We start from the raw sequence: 18,973 nt of genomic DNA, 5'->3' as shown, positions 1-18,973 counted from the left end.
CCTTCTAGCCAGAAAGCTTGCATGTCTAGGTGTTGGTGGAATAGTACCACCAGTCGATTAAGTCTTGTTGAGCGTAGTCGCTCAGCCTTGTTGTGGCATATCTCTTTCAGGTGATGTTGATGCCCCTGAGCTTGCTGCAAGTGGCACTTGGCCTCCCCAGCTTTCTTCTGGTTGGACGGTTGAGTGGGATCCCTCCTTGGACGGTGAGGATCGGGATCATTGATGTCATGATCGGCTTTATCATGATATCCAGCAACGACGTTAGCTTCCGCCTATTTATTTTTGCTGCTTGAACTCTGCAAACTATGTTTGAATTTTGAACTCGATGTTGTAATAATTTGATGCACTTGTTTAATCTGGATGGACTATTGTAATCTCTGGAACCACTCACCTTTGTGTGAGCTACGCTTTCTCGATCCTGTGTTAAGTGGTTTATCGGATGAAATCTGACGGACTACCAAGTTAACTTGATTAAAGTACATGATCGCATGTTAGGCGACTTAAATGTGTTTTAGCTAAGTTAATTTGGACGGTTCCGCCACAGCCAGACCCCGCCGCCTCCGCCAACCCCGCCTCCAACGCCTGGCCCTGCCGCCTCCGTTGGCCCCGCCTCCAACGCTCGGCCCTGCCTCATCCGTCGGCGCGCGGATCTGGAGGGGGCGCGAGGGAGGAGCGGGGAGGGAGGCGGCGGTGGTGGCGGGAGGGAAGGGTGGTGGCGCAGCAGCTCGCAGGGGTAAAGGAGATGAGGAAAAGAAGGAGGAAAAAAGAATCGGCGCAGGGGAGGTGAGGGTAAATGCCAGCCATGAAGAGGAATGAAGAGGAGTAATAAATGAGGGCAATATAGTCATTTCTCATCAAATGTGTTAAACTTTAGCATAGTATCTAAACAGCCTCAAGTGCTAAACTTTAGCACTCCATTTGAGGGTGCTAAAAGTTTAGCACTGTGTATCACAAAAGCATAATAGTGCCAAAAGGTAGAATTAATTCATGGCTGGAGTTATCAGTAATCTTGATTCTAGTTTTGTGATGCATTGAAACTGTTAGCCAACCACATTTTGGCCTTTCACGATGAAATTGTGATAGTCACAACCACAAGCTTTCTAGAGTCTTTGAATTTGCAAATCGAGGTTTTATCCAGCATTCCAGCAGAAGAAATGAAAGCATCAAGAATCTTTTCTCATACAATTTCGTTTATAAAAAGTAAAGAAATTGGGGCAATAAATTGTGTCCTGGCCTCCTGGGGACTGATAGTGACACTAATCAAGATTTTCTTTTCAGGTCCTTTGCAGGGAGTCAAAGAGTTTCAACTTCCGCCAACCTTTTCTAGGGGGGTTGCATACTTGCACGAGTAGGCTGCTTCTGTCCTCCCAATCCCCTTTATCAGTTCACCAATCATTTGACCCCAGCAGAGACAGGATTCAGGCATCTACAGTCCACAGGAGTGCACCAAACCTTTACCAAATCGAAAAGAGAGCTCGGTGCCCAGATCTACCATTTAATACAATCGGTGGAAGTGAACTGACGGTTCGATGAACACATCACATCGATTTCGCGCGTACACGTACGTGATGTCAATTACATCTCCATCGCCTTTTTCTGTTGCAACTTACAACAGCTAGCAATCAGCATTCAGCAGCAGCAGCTAGAATGCATGATCGTCGGTAGCCCATGCCAAGCGTGAGGGCCCAACATAAATTCGCCGAAAAGGTGGAAACTTTTTTTCTGGATCTGTTGCATTGCCTTTCTCTCCCCTCCCCGACGCATCTTCTATCCATATCTAGCTAAGCTGCAACTACCGTACCTGGTGGGCCTTCTTGATCGATTTTACTTGCTATATATGCGTAAAAAAACCAGCAGATACTTATATAGAGAGAGAGATCTATATGTGTTGCTTGTGGACTTGCGATTGTTCATTGTTCTGAGATCCATCTAGGTTTCTTGTGCGTGCGTGCGTGCTATTGCTATCCACCATGACGGTAGCTCACCTCCTTCTCCAACTCTCTGTCGCCGGCAATGCTGCCAGGAACAGGATGGTTCCTCCTGCCATTCTCCTGATTCTTCAGCTTCTCTTCGCAGGTGAAGGTTTAATTAATTCATCGAAGCTTGCATCTGCATGCTCATACTGTTAACGTGTTCTTGGATTCCATGTTTTTCTCTTTGTTGTCTCAGAGAACAAGTAATGTGGTAAGGTTCCACAATTAGTTCTTATCTCTTCGTGAAATTCGATTAACATGCAGTTTTGTTAGTTCGAATCTTGAGCTTTCTTCAACTTACCTCTAGTACACGTTAAGTTCTTGATTCTTTTCTCTGTCAATTCCTCAATTGTTTTTCCATCATGCATGTAGATTAGTAGATTAAAATGCTTCGTCGAATGTGCAGCGCTGGGCGCTGACGGCGCGTCGTCGTTCACCTTCACCAACGCCTGCCAGCACCCGGTGTGGGTGGGAGCGCTCCACGGTGCGAGCTCGCCGCCGCTGGCGCGCTCCGGCTTCTACCTGGCGCCGTCGGCGACGTCCCGCCTGGACGCGCCGTCGTCGGGGAGCTGGTCGGGCACGTTCTGGGCGCGCACGGGCTGCGCCGTGGACTCCGCCACGGGCCGCTTCTCCTGCGCCACGGCCGACTGCGGCACGGGCGACGTCGCCTGCGAGGGTCGCGGGCCGGCGCCGCCGGTCACGCTCGCCGAGGTCACCCTTGCCGCGCCCGGCAGCGGCGGGCAGGACTTCTACGACGTGAGCCTCGTCGACGGGTTCAACGTGCCGGTGCGCGTGGCGCCCTCGGGCGGCGGCGGCGGCGGGGACTGCCGCCCCGCGTCGTGCGCCGGGGACGTGAACGCCATGTGCCCCGCGGACCTCCGCGTCGTGGCGGCGTCCGGCGGCGTGGTGGCGTGCAAGAGCGCGTGCGCCGCCTACGGCAGCGCGCGCTACTGCTGCACGGGGCAGTACGGTACGCCGGCGACGTGCGGGCCCACCAACTACTCGCAGGTGTTCAAGAGCACCTGCCCGGCGGCGTACAGCTACGCCTACGACGACGCCAGCAGCACCTTCACCTGCTCCGGCGCCACCAGCTACGACGTCACCTTCTGCCCTGGGAGTTGATGATGCTATGAGAATCAAGAGTGAAAACTGGTCACATGAAGATGAGGTTTGGAGATTATTCCTTCATATTTCCTCCGAAATTCCTACAGAAATTATGGTGCTTCAACCATGAAGCCGGTAGGAGTTACAAGCAATAAGATGTTGAAGTGCACACGAGGCAACACGCGCATACGTGGATTTAATTTATTCAATATACATACTCTTCATAGAAACGAAGTGGTTCAACGATATCATGAATGTTTTTTTTTTAATGTTTGGATGATGGATTGATGGTACACTTTAACATCATTTATTTGCCTTCTTGTCTATCAATGAGATAAACACTATCTCTTGCTTGTTCGTTCAAAAAACCATCATATATCTATCGCACTTCCTAGATTTTAGTCGCTAGAAATCACTGAAAAATCTGGTCGACGTGAAATTGCCAGCGGTATTGATGCTTCATGGGAGGGCCCGGAGGGATTGTCGGGTGGCGCGAACAGAGGTCCAAGGGTCCGCAACCATCGCAGTCGGATAGCAACGCTCTCTATTCATTTTCCAGACCATAGAATACAATACGATATACAACACATTTTTATTTGATCATCAGGAAACATACATATGACAAAGCCAAGCATGGGCGACTTGGGCACTTTATTTTTTACATATAAACTAGCCAAGGTAGCTCCTTCTATCTATCTGTTTATTTATATATGTATGTAAGGACTCCTATTCTTCACTCGTTTTCTTCGATGCCAAAATGCATTTGTTCGCAAAAGGCATCAGCACCTGGGTTCAACGAACACTGCTGTTGTTCTTCTGGGTACTGTGAATTGACCTGTGGTGGCCTCGTATGCAGATTGCCGGACTAAAGCATCTGATGAGTTCACCTGAATCAATTTGTTATAGACGTCAGATATTCACATTACCTCCTGGTTGTAGCAGTTTGGATTCATGACTCATTGATGTCTAATTTGATGTTCTTAATGACAATTCTCCCCACAAATGAGTGATTATTCCATACAGTTTGCAGATAGAACAGTTTCCGATTTTTACAGGGACTAACAGATAGATAGAAGGGTAATCTAAGCAAGCAGGCACTGGAAAAGACATGACAAAAATAATTGTTATGTATTCAACATACTAAAAAAAATCACTTCCCAAGCGTGTTACTAGGTTTGAGGACTGGACTGAAAGTACAACGTTAACAGAACAATGATTGTGACAAATGCATTTGGCTGAGGAGAGGACAAATTGGCACAGCAAAAACAACTGACAACAGTTAGTTACCTGCACAGGATGCAACTGAAGCTTATTTGTCGCGAGATCAGGGATTTCTATAGATACTTCGTGTGGACATGCATTGAAGACTGTCACAACACAAGAGAAGCTGCAGAAAAGGACACGTCGTTAGCTAGAACGGCAAAAGATCTCATAACTTACATATGGCAGTGCAGAACCAAAAAAATGTCTTTTTAAACTGTTTTCCAATTTTCCAATTTTTCAGCCACTAAACAATTATATGTTTCCAAAGACTGCAATATAACTACATCAATGCTACTTACTTTTCATCTAACTGGGACATCTCATGCGCATCATTCCTTGCATCTTGAATGCTCATGACAATAACTCCTGGAACCAAGGATGGGCCTGTGTTGTGGAAGTGAACCCGTTGCTGAAATAAGATTACAGTCAGCTCTGATTGAAGAAAGCACAGGAGATCAAATACCCTATACAAGTCAGCTCAAAATATAAAAATCCCTAAACAATGCAAGTAGTAGTTTGTTTTTGTGGCAGTCGCTTTCTGCTAGTATATTAGCTCAAAAATGAATTCCGTGCACTCTGGAGCTATATACTTGTCAATGGGACACAAATGTATGTTAACTGTTTCTGTCTATTTTTCAGGCAATGAATATTCATTTGTGTCCCATTGACAAGTATATAGCTCCAAAGTGCACGAAATTCATAAGTTTTAAAGAATGCATAGATCAAAACTTCCATAAAAGCAGTTTATGCTTGATTGCTTTCTTTGCACGAGAAAAGGTGTTCATCTAAATGATATCACTGCACCAGTCTGGTGAATGTTGACATGAACTTATTTTTTTATTGGCAGTCTGGCACAAAGAAATCGTGTACCTCAACGTCACTCGCTGTAGTTAGACGAAAGAGCGGCGATGAGTATCTAATCTTCAGGATGTCAACAAAATTGTTTAAGGCAGCAAGAATCTGATCTTTTGTAGGTTTGAATGACGGGTTCTCCAATCTTGGTTTCATCCTGAAAAATTCCCAATTGTACAATAAAATGATCACTGAATTCTTTAGTTAAATGAAAACCATATAACATACAACAGAACGAGTATGTGTACTCTGCAGCTGTGATAAATTAAAAGAATGTGATATGAAGTGTCAAAAAGGATTAGGAACTTACAAAGGCCAACTCCCTTCATTCTTTTCCCTTGGTGGAAGTCCAACACCCCAATTGTTTGTTTCGTAGGTAAAATCAAGCCTGAACACAAGGAAGAAGAAAAGAACATTAAACATTTACTCTGCCTTGCTTTCTAGCATGCTGGGGGAACTTTTAGTGAACTTAAAACTGTTCTTCATATAGGATAAGAATTGAGAAGCTATGGTAGTAACAAATAATTTTTCAAAGTTATTGAATAACTTTGGCTTCCTTGAAAGCAATTCAATTTTTCTTGTTAATGGGGAATTGATATTTTTATCAAGGTAATAAGGGCAGCACGTTACTTGTTAAACCAATCACCAGAGTTATATGAATCTCGATCAAGCGACTTAGATCGCAGTATTTCATCACCAGCGTGGAAAAATGGTATTCCCTGGAAGTAGACATAACGATATCAAAATGGGAAACATGTTCCGAATGTTTAAGTTATTATCAATGCATGAAAACATACAATAGCATTTAATCTTAAGAAAAGCAACAAATTACATGGTGGGCAGATCAGCAGAATATACAAAGTGGTGAAAGCTGAAAAACAAATCAGGTCAGATCGTGGTATAATGCATTTTTGCTGGATTTTAGCTAGGGTACATATTATTTAAAGTCCCAATATTACAATACTAACATCCTTGCAAAAGGATTATCATGCTTACTTATCAAGTGAAAAAATTTGCAACTTGTATTAGCAAACATGACCATTTAGTGACTCCATGTCTAGAAGCAAGCAAAGTTTAAGGTTGAGCTGATTCGATTAGCACTAAACCTGCTAGAACTAGATCAGACATGCCATGACACACATTTTGCTAAGCACATTATTAAGTGGAAAGTCATGATCTGGGATTCTGGGTCATCAACTCCTATAATATGAAAAACAAATAATCAATAAAAAAACTTCCATAAGCACCTGGGATAATGCAATCATGCTTGAGGACAAATGATTTATTCTGCATCTCTCGTCAATTGAGAGGCTCATTGGGGTCTGCACAAGCAAACGAAAGAAAAACTTCAGAGAGTAGTAGTACAAGATACTTCTGGAACTAGAGGGTAAAATTGTTCTTGCAACACTATTGTGACAGGAGTAAGATGCTTAGTTTATCAATATAAAACATAATGTCCAAGGTAGCAAATACTGATAGCAACAAAAAAAGTGATTTTTTTTTATATATTTGAAGAAAGAAAAAAGAAATGATTGATTTGCAGACTGATAATGGATAAAGAGAATGCAATAGCAGTTAGTTTCTGGGTATGCTCCATACCTTTAGACTAATAATATCAAATAGCGTTTCATTGTCATGAGCAGAAGCATAGTTGATCTGAAATGGAAGAAATAGTGGTGCATTTAAGTAATTATAGTTTTGAGCAGAGTTTAGTAAGCAAGACAAAGACAATAACTTGTCCAATCAGGCCTTGCAAATCAGAAAACACAATGAGCTTTTCTAGAATGTGAGCTTTGACAATTTAGCATATACTATTTAGCTTGTTTTGGAAAGTTCAGAAAAATTTACTATTTCTATAGGGGATGAAGTATAGCCGACAGGTGATCCATCGAAAGTGCAAACTTCGGATCCTTTCTTAGCTTCTCCAGTATGAGATTTTAGAACATAGTTCTTCAGATTACCAGCTAATCCAATCTGCAAAGGGAAAAATGAAATCAACATGGATATGCTTATTTGTCCGAAGATGGTTCCACGTGGAGAACTTGCAAGCATTAACAAATTGTGTGCTGTGCACATAGAAAAGTTCCATAATAGGCTCATGGTGACAACTCATATGAAATAAATTTAAAATTCCTCTGCTGATACAATGGTCTGTTCGTGGGCAAATTTGCAATTCTTATAAAAAAATTCTGTTTGTTCTGGCTTCCAGGAGACGGAAAACAAAACATGAAAAAATTCAAGATAAGTACTTAGTTGTAAGAAAGACTTAGCATCTAATCAATTGAAGCAAACAGAAGAAACAAAAAAATGCATGGAAAATGAGAATTTAAGGTAAAAGTCACTCAAGGTGAATGTTCATAATTTACAGCAATTGGTACCATTTTAGCATCAATATAAATACCTTAACTACAGCTGACATAGCTATATGGCTGCATGAATTTAAATCCAAATTAGCAACTGATTAACTTCATTCAGCTTTACTACCTTCAAACTTATAGTGCTAACATTTAACGAGACTACTGTGTCGAGGAACTCCATTTGTGGCCAACACAATGACTTCTTTTCCTGAACAGTATCCATGTGGTTCCTCACAGATTACTCCAAATTATTCTTTGACTGAGCTTTGTCGCACATATTTAACAATTGATTCTACGATAGAAACAATTTTCCGTGCCCACTAGTGTTGAAGATACAACAGATAGTGAAGATCAATACATATGCAGCAAAATGTTGAATTAAAGTATTCACTCTCTAGTTTTCTCATGGGCCTCTATTAACTTAGTATATTTACAAAATCCTTGCAATAAGATAAACTAGACAACAGAACTGTTTCCAGTTAAAGTGGTAGAAAGATCAATAACTGGTTGAAATTCAACCAGCAGGCAGTAACTTCTAGAAGGAAATGAATATTGACATCCAACCTGTATATGGTCAGTGTATGTAGCAAGCGTGAGCCTGGTTTCTGTTTCATTGCCCTGATAAAATCCATTTGGCTGCACAGAAGGATCAATACAAACTGATAAGAAAATTGAAATTTGGGAGCTACTCTAGAATATTTTTTCTCAGATGCAATTTGATATAATACAACACTGGTCAGCACAAGAGCTTGAACTCTAGAGGATTTTATGTTCCATCAAAAACAAAGAAGATACAGCGGGGAGACCCCCGCTATATAGTTTTCAAAAAAAGCAAAGAAGATAGTAGGTTGCTTTAATGGTTCAACAAACCCCTAACAATATTCTGTACCTTAAACAGTTAAGAGCACGTGTCAAACCATCTGACAGAAGTGACACAGTACTATAACATAAAGCTTAAGCAGGGAAATTTGTACAATCCATGGTTGATATACAAGGACAAATGAGTACAAGACCTAAACAGAGTTTTATGGCTAGCAACACGAATTCATAGGCAGCTTCATGAAGCTACCGGCAATCCTTGATGTGTGTGAAAGTTGTGATTTTCAGAAAATGAACTTAAGCTGCAACAACTTCTGGAACTAGAATGACTACTAAGTACTAACTCAGGGACATCAAATGAGACATCAGATCAACATTACCAAGTGGATCTTATTATGAGGTTGTTCATTGTCTTCAGGTAAACTATTAAAGTCCAAAACATATCTCGGTACAAATACTTTATTTTATAAAGTATGACACGTAACTGCAACGTTCTTCAGGAATATAAAACCAGCAGCTTGTTATTTTCGGAAAGGAGACAAGGATAAAGGGCACGAAGATTACCTCTAAGAATAGACCAGTAGAAAAACCTTGCTGTAGTGGATTGCCAAAAGGACTTCCCCCATTAATAGCATCACGGATTCTATCATTGAAACTGCAAATATGGTATTGGTACTGGACATTGTTATATTGTACAAAAAAAAGAAGTAAATGCACAAGGAACACCAAAAGAAAGTTTCCAATATTGGTGATTTACTACATAAACTTCACTAAGATAATTTTTTACAGAGTTGGAGACTTTAATTTTTTTTTATATTCCAGTTGTTAGTTGTAAAAAAAGACTAAAAATTTGTTCTGTTTCCAACAAGACCAGCTAGTTTGCAGGTAGGAATTAAGAAACAGCACATATGAAATTAGTTCAAATTAGACTTACCTACCAATCCCTGTGCCACTCATATTAAGCTGACCCATTTATCCCACGTTTATTTTGTGCGACTTCACCAAAGTCCCATCCTTCACCATACCTGTTGGTGCATCAATGTCTTATCAGGTCAATACATGGCGAGAGTGTGCCAAAACTATGAAAACCAGTTGCTCTGAAACTGAGAAATGCCAGTGCTTACAAGTATATCTTTGAACCATCCACTCCATGTTCATCCATTGTAAGGCTCTGAAGAGCAGATTTTGCTCTCATCTGTATTCAGCAACCATAAATATTCTCAACCCCACAGTACAACAAACATAATTACAAAAAAAAATGGAAATTCAACCAGCAACAACAATTATGTTCAACAATACGGCCACATGCAACAAACAGCTAACAACCTTTGGTTTACCGAATACCACAAAGTGACTTTTTCCAGCTCAATTGCAATTTTCTTTCCAGCAGTGGTGGTAGACTGGTAGTAATCAGAAAGTCGTACAAAAAGACTGAAAAACCCAATTTCTAGAATAATCTGTACTGTGCATAGATTAGCTTTTTGGTATTAACATTTCATAGACTAATTATTCAACTCTGGGTAAAGACTAAAAAAGAAGTATTCCCCTGTTAGAGTATATTAGGCAACTCCGGATATGGTTAGGGCCTGTTCGGCATGGCTCCACTCCAGAACTCTAGCAACTCCAGCAAAAATTCCAGCCAAACACCCTAGCTCCAAAATTCCATGGAGCTGCCAACTCCATGGAGCTGTAGTGCAAATGGGGGTGGAGTTTTGGAGCACCTCTTTTGCAGCTCCAAAACCACCCAATATGAACCTCCTCGTGGAGTTGGTGGGTAATTACCCACCAATGCCACTAGTTACATAGAAAAAACGATTCGTTCTTTTCCTCCCGAGATTCCTCCCACGCCACATCTCCCGCTCCTCCAACCCGCCGCGACTGGTTCTGGCACCCGACGCCACCGCTGCTACGGTTTGCCCGCCGCCTCCTACACCGGCGGTCACCGTCCACCCCCGTCGCTGCCTGCCGGGCCCCACCGACCGCCGCCGGCTGCCCCCGTCAACAGCCACCCCGCCACCGTACACCCCCAGGAGATTCCCCGCAGGCCGCCCCCGTGGCCCTCGGCCGGCCACGCCGCTCATGCTGGTGGAGGCGTCTGTCCAGACGCCAAGCGGTGGCGGGCATGGACCCCACACGGATGCAGCTGAACTGGTGGCCGCTCCCTCACGCCGTCGGCCAGCCGCTGCCCCATTCAATCCCGTGTTCGTTGCAGCTTCAAATGGCTTGCTGATCTTTGATGTTCCTATCATTATGCTGATTAGTGGTGTATTGCGCTTGAATCTAGGCTCTCTATTCTTGACATGTGAAGGAGCTGATGTATGTTTGGATTCCATCCAAGTTTCCAAGGCACATTTTCAGGAGACCGATTTTTTTATTATTGTTTCAGTCGACATATATACGAACCTAATGCGTAAGGGAGAAAGTTAACTGGCATGGATTGCATTATCATATGTGCATTTGTGTAAAGAAAATTGTACATGCTTGTGTAAAGAAAATGATATATATATATATATATATATATATATATATATATATATATATATATATATATATATATATATATATATATATATGATTCTGAGGAAGAAGATGGGGATAGAGAGGATGACAAGTGGGGCCTGAATTCGGGGGCAACAATGGCAATCCACACTGAAATCGGTCTTTTTGAAGCTGATAGCACTCTTTCTGGGCCAAACACCCCATCTAGACCGCTCCAACTCTACCCAGAGCTGGCTCCACCTGGAGTTCTGGAGTGGAGCAGCTCCACCCAAAGTTGGAGCCATGCCAAACAGTGCCTTAGTTTAGGATTGATTGTAATTCCGGGATAACCTTTCTTATCTCTAGGAGAGGCTATTTGCCCTCCAAGCCATGTACTCCTATATAATCAGCCCAAGGGGCTCAAGCAACATAACCCACGCATTATACACAATCTTACATGGTATCACGAGTCTAGGTTCTAAACATAGGCCTCCGGCTTCCGCTGCCCTCGCGCCGCCCACGGGGAGATCAATCTCCGCCAGGGGCAGCACCCTCGTAGGATGCGCGGCCGATCCATTTGATTCGTCGTGCCGTCGTGGTCAACCAGCAGCAGAGGAGCCTACCTCTACCCATGGCTGATCGGATTCATGGCCGCGCCGCTCGTCGTCCGTGTCGCCATGGGGCTGCCGCTGGGCCTGCCATGCCTCCACGTCATCGTTTCCTTCAGCTTCGCATCTGGATCTGCCGCTCCCTCTACGCACCAACCCAGGCACCCTCCTCCTACTTGCGCCGCCGCACCGCCACCCTTGAGCGCGAGTGCGCCGCTGCAGAGGACACTCGTGGGGACGCCAGGTCACCGCACTATTGAGGCCGTCGGGCCACAGCGTCGAGGGGCTCCACCCCTCCCGCCCTCCCTCGCCAGCTCTCTCCTCCGCACCGTCAAGTGTCGTCCCCTTCCTCCCCCAGCGCCGCCTCTGCCATTGCCTTGAGCGCAAGGACGCGGCTGCGGGGGCGGCTCATGGGGCTACCGACCTGTCGTGCTGCTCGAATGGAGGAGCCGCTTGGGGCGCACCCCGCACCGTCGACCTCGCTTCTTCTTTCTTTGTCCTATGCTCGTGGTTGACCACGATGGGGAAGAGATAAGGGAGGGGAGGGGAAACTGCTAGGTGCACCCGAGATTGTACCCACGAGCCTCTTCCTGCTGCTACTGTTTTTCTTTTTCCTGATCAAAGATCAGGTTGCATCGCCCTACTATTCATCGTCGCTTCTCGTCAACATTCCCGAGGATGATGTTGCTGTTGCACCCTCTAGGCTGCAGCGGCAACGCTCGTGATCAAGCCATCACCGTCGGTGTCGCCGCCTTTTCATGCTGTGGTGTCACCCATGGTGCTGGTCCTCGTCATGCTGGCTCACGGTTCGAGTCCGCGCCTACTGCCGCACGCTCGCGGACACCGCCCTCGAGGTTGCTGAAGGAAGATGCACTTGCGCTCTTTAGCTGCACCATCTACCATCGCAGTCGCAGTCGGCTCATCGTCCTGCTGAACTTGTTGGCAAGAAGCTGCTAATTTTGTGTATTCGGGAGTCTTCGCTGACGCTTCGGACCCGCACCCTCCTCCTCAGTTTCGACCACGTCCACCTCGACCTCAACTACTTCGGCATTAAGGGGCTACCATCTGCTTGACAAGCCTCTTCGACTCCCATTCCAGCCAGCCACAACATCTGTGGCGCATCGACGATTGCGACTGCGTGGGGGGGATGTCATCTCTTCGGCTTATTCTCCAGTCTCATCGTCCGCGTGCTCCCGTTGTGACTGCGGGAGGATGTTAGAGTATATTAGGCAACTCCGGATATGGTTAGTTTAGGATTGATTGTAATCCCGGGATAACCTTCCTTATCTCTAGGAAAGGCTATTTGCCCTCCAAGCCATGTACTCCTATATAATCAGCCCAAGGGGCTCAAGCAACATAACCCACACATTATACACAATCTTACATCCCCAAATTAACTGACATGTCCTAAGGTTAAAAATATCCACCACCCAAAGCCATAAGAAGGCATAAAATCCAGCAACCAAAAACAGAGCTTGCAAATGAAGCCTTGCTCTCTACTTTTTGTCTGAAATATACCTTGTAGATAGAGACTGAGGTGAGATTCCATAAAGAATATTCATTTAGTTTGCCTACATCAACCAATCCAGGCAGTTAATATGCCGAAATAAGAGGTTGGAAGGAAACTAACTAAATTTTAATTTTTTTATCAGCCAAAGAACACCTTTAGGCACCTGCTGCTACTAAAAGAAATGATAATGAATTAAAACTCTAACCAGTGAAATATGGTAAAAGATTAATGCAAGACTTGTACAAGGTCATGGGGTTCAAATAAAAAGGAGATTCGCATTTAACCATCAAATCATCATGTTATTTAATTTAGCCTGAAGGTGTGTTTACTTACCATTGTCTTTTTCATGATATGTCCCATAAGATCAAATCTGAACCCATCAACCTACGGTGACAGTTACAAGATCATAAAGAAAAGAGAAGAATAAGTTGTGATATTGAGAGACACGCAGCCACCAACATGACACAGTTTAGCCAAAAAAGGAAAGAAAGTAACAACGTGTTGACATTAAGGTATATTTCTTGTGATTTTGTATAATCTCTGATGGAACCATTAAGTCTTGAAAGAATGATACCGTAATAATGCAATGCCAATAATTGTAATTTAATTAAAAAATACAACTTACTTTGTAATTTACCGCCCAATTCAGAAGGTCATCCACAATTAATCTATCAACCATAAAATGCTCGCTTGCTGTATTGTTCACCGCCGCACTGTTCTCAATCTGACCATTAGTATCCCTTCTAAGGTAGTATCCAGGTACAATCTGTAAATATCCCATATAAAAATAAGATACATTAGGATGCATATGAAATGTCATAAGAATAAACGGCTTCAATTTTTCTGTCCAGAAATGGATGGACGACTTTGATTTTTATCATCATGTGTTTTTTTAAAGCAGGTGTATATATTTGGAGCTACAAACATTTTATGGGATAAGGAACAAAGAAATCAAGGGGCAATGACTCAATCACTGCCGTTTCCTAGATAAAACTATAGTTCACCTATTTCTTTCAATTGGTACACAAAAAATCACTAGAGTAAAACAGCTATCAGTACAATTCATAAGCCATATATATTGGTGTTATTTTCTTCTGAACAAGTGTGAATATTGATGATGATTGAAATTGGTGACTACAAATTTGGATTGCATAACTAGCACACTGACTAATGCATAGGTAAAGTCGAAACCCTGTTGAATACCAACATTCACATATGCACAATCATCATTATAAAATAAAATGTGATAATTTAAAAAGAGTAACAGGTATTCATGAAATGAAACAATTAATCAATTCAATTCATGTAGTCCTTAGTATTGCATTAATCCACAAAACATGAAGATATTACACAACCAAATACCAACAAAGGTGCCAGCTACATATTAAGACATAACAGCCATATAAGTGCTTCAAAGAATATCAGGCAAAAGGGGAAGATAGGCTAAATCCATTCAACAAGGAATAAATTTCAGGTAGCGCACTATTATAGAAATCTGAGAAATTTCAGCTATATTTATGCATGTTCAGTATTACTGCAACCTCCTTTCTTTACGTGATTGTTTTGCTCTAATATACACTGTTAAAAAGAAGCCCCCAAGGGATTAGTTATAAGAAGTAACTTCGTTCGGTCATTGGTTTCAAATGCTCGAGTGGACAAGTTTTAATGAAACAATATTATATTGCATTTAACTCTACAGACGAGAAAGGACTTTGGTATGTATTTATTTATTTTTTCTCGAACTACACAAGAGAGCTGCGTGTCATTTCATCAAGGTAGAAGAGAAATAGTACAACTATCCTGGATACACCCAGGTCGAAAATAGAAACCCGCACACACCCACTAAAAATACAAAGTTACAGACTCGCCACGCCTAAATAACAAAACACGACCTGGGGACCCATAGGGCTTAAGCCACCACAGGCAACGACCTCGCTAGAAGTTCCTGGAGCTTTGATGCTCCAGCCATACACCACAAACTGCACTCATCCGCCATAGTCCGGAGGAGATTACTGACATTTGGTGACTTTGGTATGTATTTAGAATAAACATCAAGCGGTAGTTTCTTACTTGGAATGGTTTAGAAAAAAAAAGAATGTAACTAAAAACCAAGGCAACCTTGTCAAGCACGGAAGTGATGGCAGATGGGCCACTTGAGTATAAATGATTGTATACAACATCCATGACAACACGAAGACCTAAACGATTCAGTGCCTGCAATCAAAATTTATCAGAAAGTTACCTGTTATCCACACAGAGCTGGTTAAATTAAGGACACCTGCTACTCAGATCAACAGGCTGGGTGCTCAAAGTTGTTGCATATTTATGTATGAAAATTTAAGGCTAAAAACAAAAGCACACCTGGACCATCTGTCGGTATTCGATAATACGATTTGGACCATCTGGGTTACTTGCATAGCTTCCTTTCGGAACTCCCCAAAGCACAGGGTTATACCTTTAGTTGCATGTGACCATGTGTTAGAAACTTAGAATAGTTTATGACACATCAGTATATTGTGAATCTTTGACAGGAAAAATGAAACAAAGCAAAAAATGAATACCCCCAATTATAAGGGTCCTCTTCCTGAATAGCTACAACTGCATCTTGTTGTAAATCTGACCCTGGAGGGAGTTTTGACAGTTCAGCCTCATCTGAGAAAGTAGATGAAGCCCCCTAGTTACTCAAAAAGGAATAATCAAATGAATTAACTAAGGCACATAAGATGGAAGTGACGGAGTTTATTTTAATCAATTAAAACTTGCTGATAGTAATCACTAAAAGCTATCTGCTGCCAAATAATAAAAATAAAATATAACTGGAACTACATTAAACTCTAAAATATGTCAATACCTGGAAACATAAACTTTCTGATTTCTACATACTCCTGATATTCTACATCAGATTGAAAGTATGGATTCTTTTCATGTGCGTTGTAGAAGTTCAAAGCAAATAAAAAGCATGTAAGTTATAAATTACATTTCCCTTTATAAGCAAGAGGTTAATACTTACTAGTAAAACATACAAAAAGAATGAGTCTTTACCAACACATTTCCAATTGTTCTTAATGTCATCAACACCTCCAAACTGAAAGCTTGGCAACAAATGCACATGAGTCAAACCGGCATCAGAAAGTTTCCTTAGGTGACGTATTCCTGCTGTATCCTGTATCACAAGTTGCAGAATGCAGATAAGATGCCTGTTGATGAAACAAGGTCATGAAATATACTCCCTCCATCCCAAATTATAAGTGGTTTTGGCTTTTTTAGATTCATAGGTTTTGCTATGCACCTTGATATATATTATATCTAGATGCATAGTAAAAGGTATGAACCTAAAAAAACCCAAAACGACTTATAATTTGGGACAGAGGGAGTATTACTCTTCTAGTAAATCAACTGTGAACAACCTGACATGTAAATGCGCCGAATCCTCCTCGAGAATGAGTGTCCACTGTGCTATCATGGGCACTGCAAACAAAAAATGTCAGAAAACATAGTGCTAAATTTATAAAAATGAGCACGAATAAAATCTCACCAAAGTTACAGCTACACAGAACAACTAACCTGAAATCGCGAATATGCAGTTCATATATGCTTATGTCAGAAAAGGAATCAAGCTTTGGCTTTTCAGCCACCAATTCATCCCACGAAGGTGGCTTCAATGCTTCACTATTTATGTCAACCAACAAAGTTCGTGTTCCATTTGCAGAAAGCCTAGTCAAAAGATGGAATTAATGTATTCTGCTTTCTCTATGGCTAGCATTGTTATGAAGTAATCAAAATGCACTAACCCTCTAGCATAAGGATCATCAGCTAAACATTTCTCAATTTTTGATGTAGCTGGATGATATACTGTGACTTCAAACAGATAATACAGGTTCTCCCAGTTTCTTGGACCAGTAACACTCCAAACACCATTTGACTCATTGAGTTGCACTGTCTCCAGTAAAGGCCCCACTGGACCATCATAGAAGCTCACACTCACATCCTGCAGCACTATTGAGATATTTGAAATAGAAGTAGGAGATATACAGGACTAGAGTGATACTAGTACGATGCTAAAAGGATTTCAAAATCCGGAACCTGTGCTGTAGGAGCCCATAGATACAAATTCACAGCTTCCTCACTGAAAACGGGACCAAGTGGACCAGTGTAGGCAAACATGTCATCCAATACGCCAGGTAGTTGCAATCCGGTAACATCTTGGCTTTTTCCATGAGCTGCTTGTAACAATACACATTGTCCTCATGAACCCTTTGTCGATAGGTCTTTAAGGAAAGGCAGCCCAGTGTAAAAATTACCATCAAAAGAAGCGACAGCCAGTTGGCATTTCACAAGGCTGGCAACATCAACGGAGCTTGGAATGCGGAAGGCTCTATAGGAGCTGATGAAAGGGAATTTCTGGGTCACCTGAAGCATGTGAAGTGGCAGTCCAACATTAGAGTTCTGCTTTAAAATAAAATACAAAGATGAAAAACATAACAAGCACTGCAGAATGATGATAATTACAATAACTCAATGATACTCGTACACTGGCTGGAAGGCCACCATGTTCTGGTTGCAGCTGAACTTTGGAATCATAACCTGCCAAATCAGCAAGAATTGTGAGATGCATCAGACTGCTAGCCCTCTATCATTATAAACAATCAGTGAAAAGAGTCCAAAAGTATGTAGTTCACCTACCTTCAATAACCCCATTTGACATGTGCATTGTAGCACTTCTGCTTGCATACAAGTACAGGGAGGTTTCTTGGTTGCTGACATCCCAGGCAATCAGGGAGCTCGTGACCCAGTAAGCTCTTGCGTCTGACACGAACTCCTACAGAAGCAACATCATGGCTAGAGTAGAAGGGCAATGAAACATGGTGTAAAACAAATAAAATATTTGGAAATTCTTCACAACACGATGATGAATGAACTACATGTATCTTTTTCAGAGTAGGCCTGATCGCGAATTGTAGCATAGCTGTGTTCTGCTATATCGAATTAGATAGTGGCATGATCTCGAATATGGAAATTTGACAAACACTTTTGGATTGTAACATATTACCCGAATCTAGGAACAGCTATAAGAGGTATTTTCTGCCTAAAACAAATATTTCGTAAAGTCCCGATAAGATAGTATACTCATGACCCATCCAATTACTTTGTTTCCAATTAGAGGGAGTGCTCTTTTATTTTGGCTGGCTGGCAGGCGGGTCTAACAGATAAACACGGTAGGCTCGGGTGCAGTTTGCAGCCACCTGAAGACCAGGGGGTTGATGTGAAAATGATTCCACTGCCCGCATCGTGCGACCGCCATGCGGGCCAGAAGGACCCACATCTGAACCTCGAGGGGTAATCGCGCAATTTTTTCCCAATCGAGGGGCCCAAGCGACAATTGCACCAACTCCGTAATAACGGGATGATGTGAGGAGGGAGCAGCAGTGGCCGCACCTGGGTAGCCTCGGCGACGCCGGCGCTCTCCTGCCCCGTCGCCATGGGCGGCCTCGGCGCAGCGGGAAGCACCCTCAGGGTCCCGCGAGCACCGGCGCGCGCGGAATGCGCCGGCAGCGGAGAGGCCTGCGCTGCCCCCGATCTTCTCGGCGAAGCGGACGACGGGGCGGCGGCGACGAGCGGGGGTGGCGCGAGCGCGAAGGCGGAGCTGGCGTGGAGCAGCATTTGCATCCGCGGTTTGGATTCGAGGGAGGGAGGGGAAGGCGGAGAGGCCAGCCTTTGTATTATAATAATAAATGATTTACTTTTCACTCGCTTATGTGATGTTATATATGGAGTGGGGGAGAAGAAATGGAGGGGAAAAAACAAAGTGCAAGAGTGTTTGTCTTTCTAATGGCTACCGTGTTACCGTCTTCTCTCAATCTCAAGTCCCGTTTGGATCCTTCGTTTTGAAGGAATTAGAATATATTTAATAGAGTAGATTATTTGTTTTGGAATATGACATTCCACAACTTTTCAAAATTTAGATATAAGACTATCTTAAATATATGAGGGTGAGAGATGGAAATTGAT

At 42.8% G+C, this 18,973-nt stretch overlaps 2 protein-coding genes across 2 annotated transcripts; one reads left to right on the top strand and one right to left on the bottom strand.

Annotated features, from left to right (window-relative positions):
* Window positions 1-1,692: 1,692 nt before the first annotated feature.
* Window positions 1,693-3,383, top strand: LOC101774920 (thaumatin-like protein 1b). Its single transcript, XM_004975002.4, has 2 exons — window positions 1,693-2,076; window positions 2,380-3,383. The coding sequence occupies exons 1-2, from the start codon at window positions 1,971-1,973 to the stop codon at window positions 3,093-3,095; spliced, it is 822 nt and encodes a 273-aa protein (XP_004975059.1). The 5' UTR covers window positions 1,693-1,970; the 3' UTR covers window positions 3,096-3,383.
* Window positions 3,384-3,607: 224 nt separating this feature from the next.
* Window positions 3,608-18,753, bottom strand: LOC101774529 (pullulanase 1, chloroplastic). The gene is given in 28 exon segments (XM_004975000.4): window positions 3,608-3,964; window positions 4,365-4,464; window positions 4,640-4,749; window positions 5,211-5,349; window positions 5,503-5,580; window positions 5,823-5,911; window positions 6,440-6,514; window positions 6,792-6,848; window positions 7,041-7,166; window positions 8,114-8,185; window positions 8,933-9,023; window positions 9,303-9,335; window positions 9,337-9,393; window positions 9,493-9,563; window positions 13,298-13,348; window positions 13,590-13,730; window positions 15,083-15,178; window positions 15,326-15,419; window positions 15,526-15,616; window positions 16,007-16,127; window positions 16,372-16,432; window positions 16,529-16,678; window positions 16,756-16,952; window positions 17,048-17,184; window positions 17,266-17,374; window positions 17,496-17,548; window positions 17,648-17,783; window positions 18,401-18,753. Coding segments are annotated over 28 exon segments (2,874 nt in total). The 5' UTR covers window positions 18,632-18,753; the 3' UTR covers window positions 3,608-3,856.
* Between the last annotated feature and the right edge of the window lie 220 nt (window positions 18,754-18,973).

This window comes from Setaria italica, chromosome VII (genome assembly GCF_000263155.2).
Source record: "Setaria italica strain Yugu1 chromosome VII, Setaria_italica_v2.0, whole genome shotgun sequence".
NCBI classification, from domain to species: domain Eukaryota; kingdom Viridiplantae; phylum Streptophyta; class Magnoliopsida; order Poales; family Poaceae; genus Setaria; species Setaria italica.
The sequence above is the reverse complement of the archived record's forward strand: the minus strand, read 5'-3'. Positions and strand labels throughout refer to the sequence as shown.

Coding starts and splice junctions, on each gene's coding strand:
- LOC101774920 (XM_004975002.4), top strand. CDS start 1,971: ATGACGGTAGCTCACCTCCTTCTCCAACTCTCTGTCGCCGGCAATGCT. Junction 2,077..2,379: donor TCTTCAGCTTCTCTTCGCAG/GTGAAGGTTTAA, acceptor TCGAATGTGCAG/CGCTGGGCGCTGACGGCGCG.